The sequence below is a fragment of the Clarias gariepinus genome, chromosome 2 (genome assembly GCF_024256425.1).
Source record: "Clarias gariepinus isolate MV-2021 ecotype Netherlands chromosome 2, CGAR_prim_01v2, whole genome shotgun sequence".
Classification (NCBI taxonomy): Eukaryota; Metazoa; Chordata; class Actinopteri; order Siluriformes; family Clariidae; genus Clarias; species Clarias gariepinus.
Window position 1 is genome coordinate 50,666,713 of NC_071101.1, and position 3,083 is coordinate 50,669,795.

Here is a 3,083-nt window from a genome sequence, read left to right on the forward strand (position 1 = left end):
GATAATCAGTTGAGGCCCTGATACACAAAAGAATACACACAGGATTCATTCCCTAGCAAGTAACTACTGGGGGTTTGTTTCCAGGGAGGGATGACATCATATAGTATTTGTTATGCTGTCACTCAAATTCAGGGAGTGTGACCAATTTTTAAACTTATATAAGTACCATACCAGTTTGAGCCAAAATTCATTAGATTTATATTTTTTACAATTAGGCCTTTACATTAATATCCAATCTGAGTTATTCATTTAAAGTTTTAAACATTGAAACAATTCTATATTAATGAACCAGACAGGGTTTAACCAGTCCGATCGGTGTGAGCATTTCCCCTGTCCAATAAGATCTGTATCTCCGGCAGTTTATATCTTATTGTACGTGTTTTCAGCTGCTGTGGTTCTGCTAACAGTGTGTGGAAATCTGCTCGTCATCATCTCTGTTTTTCATTTCAATCAGCTTCACACACCAACTAACATGCTTGTGCTCTCTCTGGCTGTGTCGGATTTCCTCATTGGTGGTTTAGTGATGCTGCCATTATTCAGCTGGACAATCGAGTCATGCTGGATATTTAATACAGGGAGCTGCATGTCTTTGATAGTCACTTCTTTTTTTCTAGGGAACCAGTCCATCTATAATATTGCTTTAATCGCAGCAGATCGATATTTGGCTCTGTCAAACCCATTTCTCTACACAAACACAATCACAGTAAAAATTATGTGCATTATAGTTTCTACTAACTGGTCTGTGTGTCTTGTATATAATATACTTTTTTGTCATTTTAGTGGGAGCTTCACAACTTCTGTAATGTGTCCTGGAGAGTGTTTCTCGGTTCCAAATGAGGTTGGGATTATAATTGATCTCATATTTTCCTTTATATTTCCACTCTTTGTTATAATCATATTGTATACTCTAGTTTTTGTGATTGCCAAGAAACATGCCACTGCTATCAGAGAGCTTAATAATCACACACGGCCTAAAACACTAAAAATCACCTCACACTCAATGAAATCTGAGAGAAAAGCAGCTAAAGTCCTCGGCATTTTAGTGTCTGTGTTTTTGATGTGTTTACTTCCATATTTTATTTACACTTTATTAGGCAATGTTAATGAAGTACAGGCACAAACAGTTCAGAAATTTTTAATTACATTTTATTTTAATTCCACAATTAATCCATTTATTTATGCTCTGTTTTACCCATGGTTTAGAAGGTGCATTAAATTGATTATAACTCTGCAAATATTTCAAAGAGACTCTGCATTAATCAATGTCTTTTCATAAAATCTTTTTCTTCTTCTAATGGTGTGCCTAAAATATTGATATGTTAATAACGATTCAAGCTTCAATCCCTAATATTATGCAAACTCTGTGTATGTTATTTTATAGTAATTATTTTTTAATTAAATTGAAAAATGTGTAATATGCCTGTTAAAATGACTTAAAGCAACAGAATCTTTTTATTTAATGCTGACAATTTTTTTCTGTATTTAAAGAGCATTCTAAAAAAGTGCGTTGCACAGATATTTAGGTATAATAAGGCATTCCACAGGGCAAATAAAAAGGTGAGTGAAATTTTGGATATATACCACCAAGGTTTGTACATCCATATAATAATTTTCAAGCAACATATAAGGCAAACTAAAGGATCAGAATTTTCTACCAAATTCGGCCATCTTATTTATTTAGAATAAATAAATAATTATTTATTTTATGTAGGGGTTAGGGAATGCATTAAATTTATTATAAATTTTCAAATATACCCACTGAACTTTGTGTTAATCCTGTTCTTTTCAATAATTCACTTTACACATGAAACTGTTGCTATTATGTTATATACAAAATAATTTTAAAAAACTAAATAAGTTCTTAAAAATATTACCCACCATGTACAACATGATATTGTAAAATCAATATTCTCCTCTTATTAAAAAAAATAAAAATCTTTTGTTATTATAAAAATGGTGCAATATTTACAAAAAAGTCAAATGTACATTTTTATATTTGCATGAGGGAATTATTAACGAGGTTATGTATTTGAACTGCTCATAAAAATAACAATTACATGATTATAAACTGTACTATCTAAAACTGTATGAAGAGACACTGACTTTAGGAAGTAAAGTAACTTAAATAATTATTTTGATTGTGTAAAGCTTAAAACTCAAATAATTATTTTAAGTAAAGCTGCTTTGCGAAAATGACAATTGTTAAAAGCGCTATACAAATAAAATTTAATTAAATAAAGTAGGGTAAGGATAAATTCCATGATAGGGCCTTTAATAATTTATGACCTTAAAAACTCAACCAACAATTTAATATCACATTCTATATTTAATTCGAATATTATTATTAGATGAGGAGTGTTTACAGCTTAATAAGTGTGTCCTGTTCTGATGAACCCCTTCTGCATCTAAAGGGCTTCTGTGGTAGCTTATCAGGTTAAGGCTTTGGGTAACTGATAAAAAAAGGTCTGTAAGCAAAGCCCTTAACCCTGTTTGCTCCATGGGTGCAGTATTATAACTGACCCTGCCCTTTCACCCACATTTGGTGACTTAGTAACAAGCTGTGTAAGGGCCATATTTCATTTTGTGATTTGTTGTTGTGTTTCATTAAGTCTGTTAATTAAGCATTAAGTATTAAGTCCATTAAGTTTATTAGTTTAGCATTTAGTATTATACTCGTAAGTTGTATTGTGACATCATTTCATGAGTTGTTCTGTGACATCATACCACAGTTGTGTATCTACCTTAAGCTACAGAACACAGCAAACAACTAGTCGTGACTACAGTGGATTCATGCAAGAAACTGTAACAACCGTTGTGCTTTGATGTTGAACATAAAACAAGAGACAAAGAAATCAACGGACGTCTGAGTCATGAGTAACAATGTGTAACAAGAAAGATACGCGTCAGAACTTGTGAATAACATGCACGTACAAGCTGGGTTATGTGAAGAAAAGAGTTTCACTGTGCTATAATGTATTTGTGATAAATAAGGGATTCTTATGACAGAAAACTTTTTTTGAACATTACATTGCACATGAAAATTAGACCTATACCATATCATTGGAAATATATCCCTAACAAAT

At 31.8% G+C, this 3,083-nt stretch overlaps 1 protein-coding gene across 1 annotated transcript; it reads left to right on the top strand.

Moving 5' to 3' along the window:
- The first annotated feature begins 283 nt into the window (after window positions 1-283).
- LOC128505681 (trace amine-associated receptor 13c-like) lies at window positions 284-1,276 on the top strand. Its single transcript, XM_053476229.1, has one exon. The coding sequence runs from the start codon at window positions 284-286 to the stop codon at window positions 1,274-1,276; it is 993 nt and encodes a 330-aa protein (XP_053332204.1).
- Window positions 1,277-3,083: the final 1,807 nt, after the last annotated feature.

Bases quoted from the DNA above. Each gene is read 5' to 3' on its own strand.
- LOC128505681 (XM_053476229.1), top strand. From the start codon at position 284: ATGAACCAGACAGGGTTTAACCAGTCCGATCGGTGTGAGCATTTCCCC.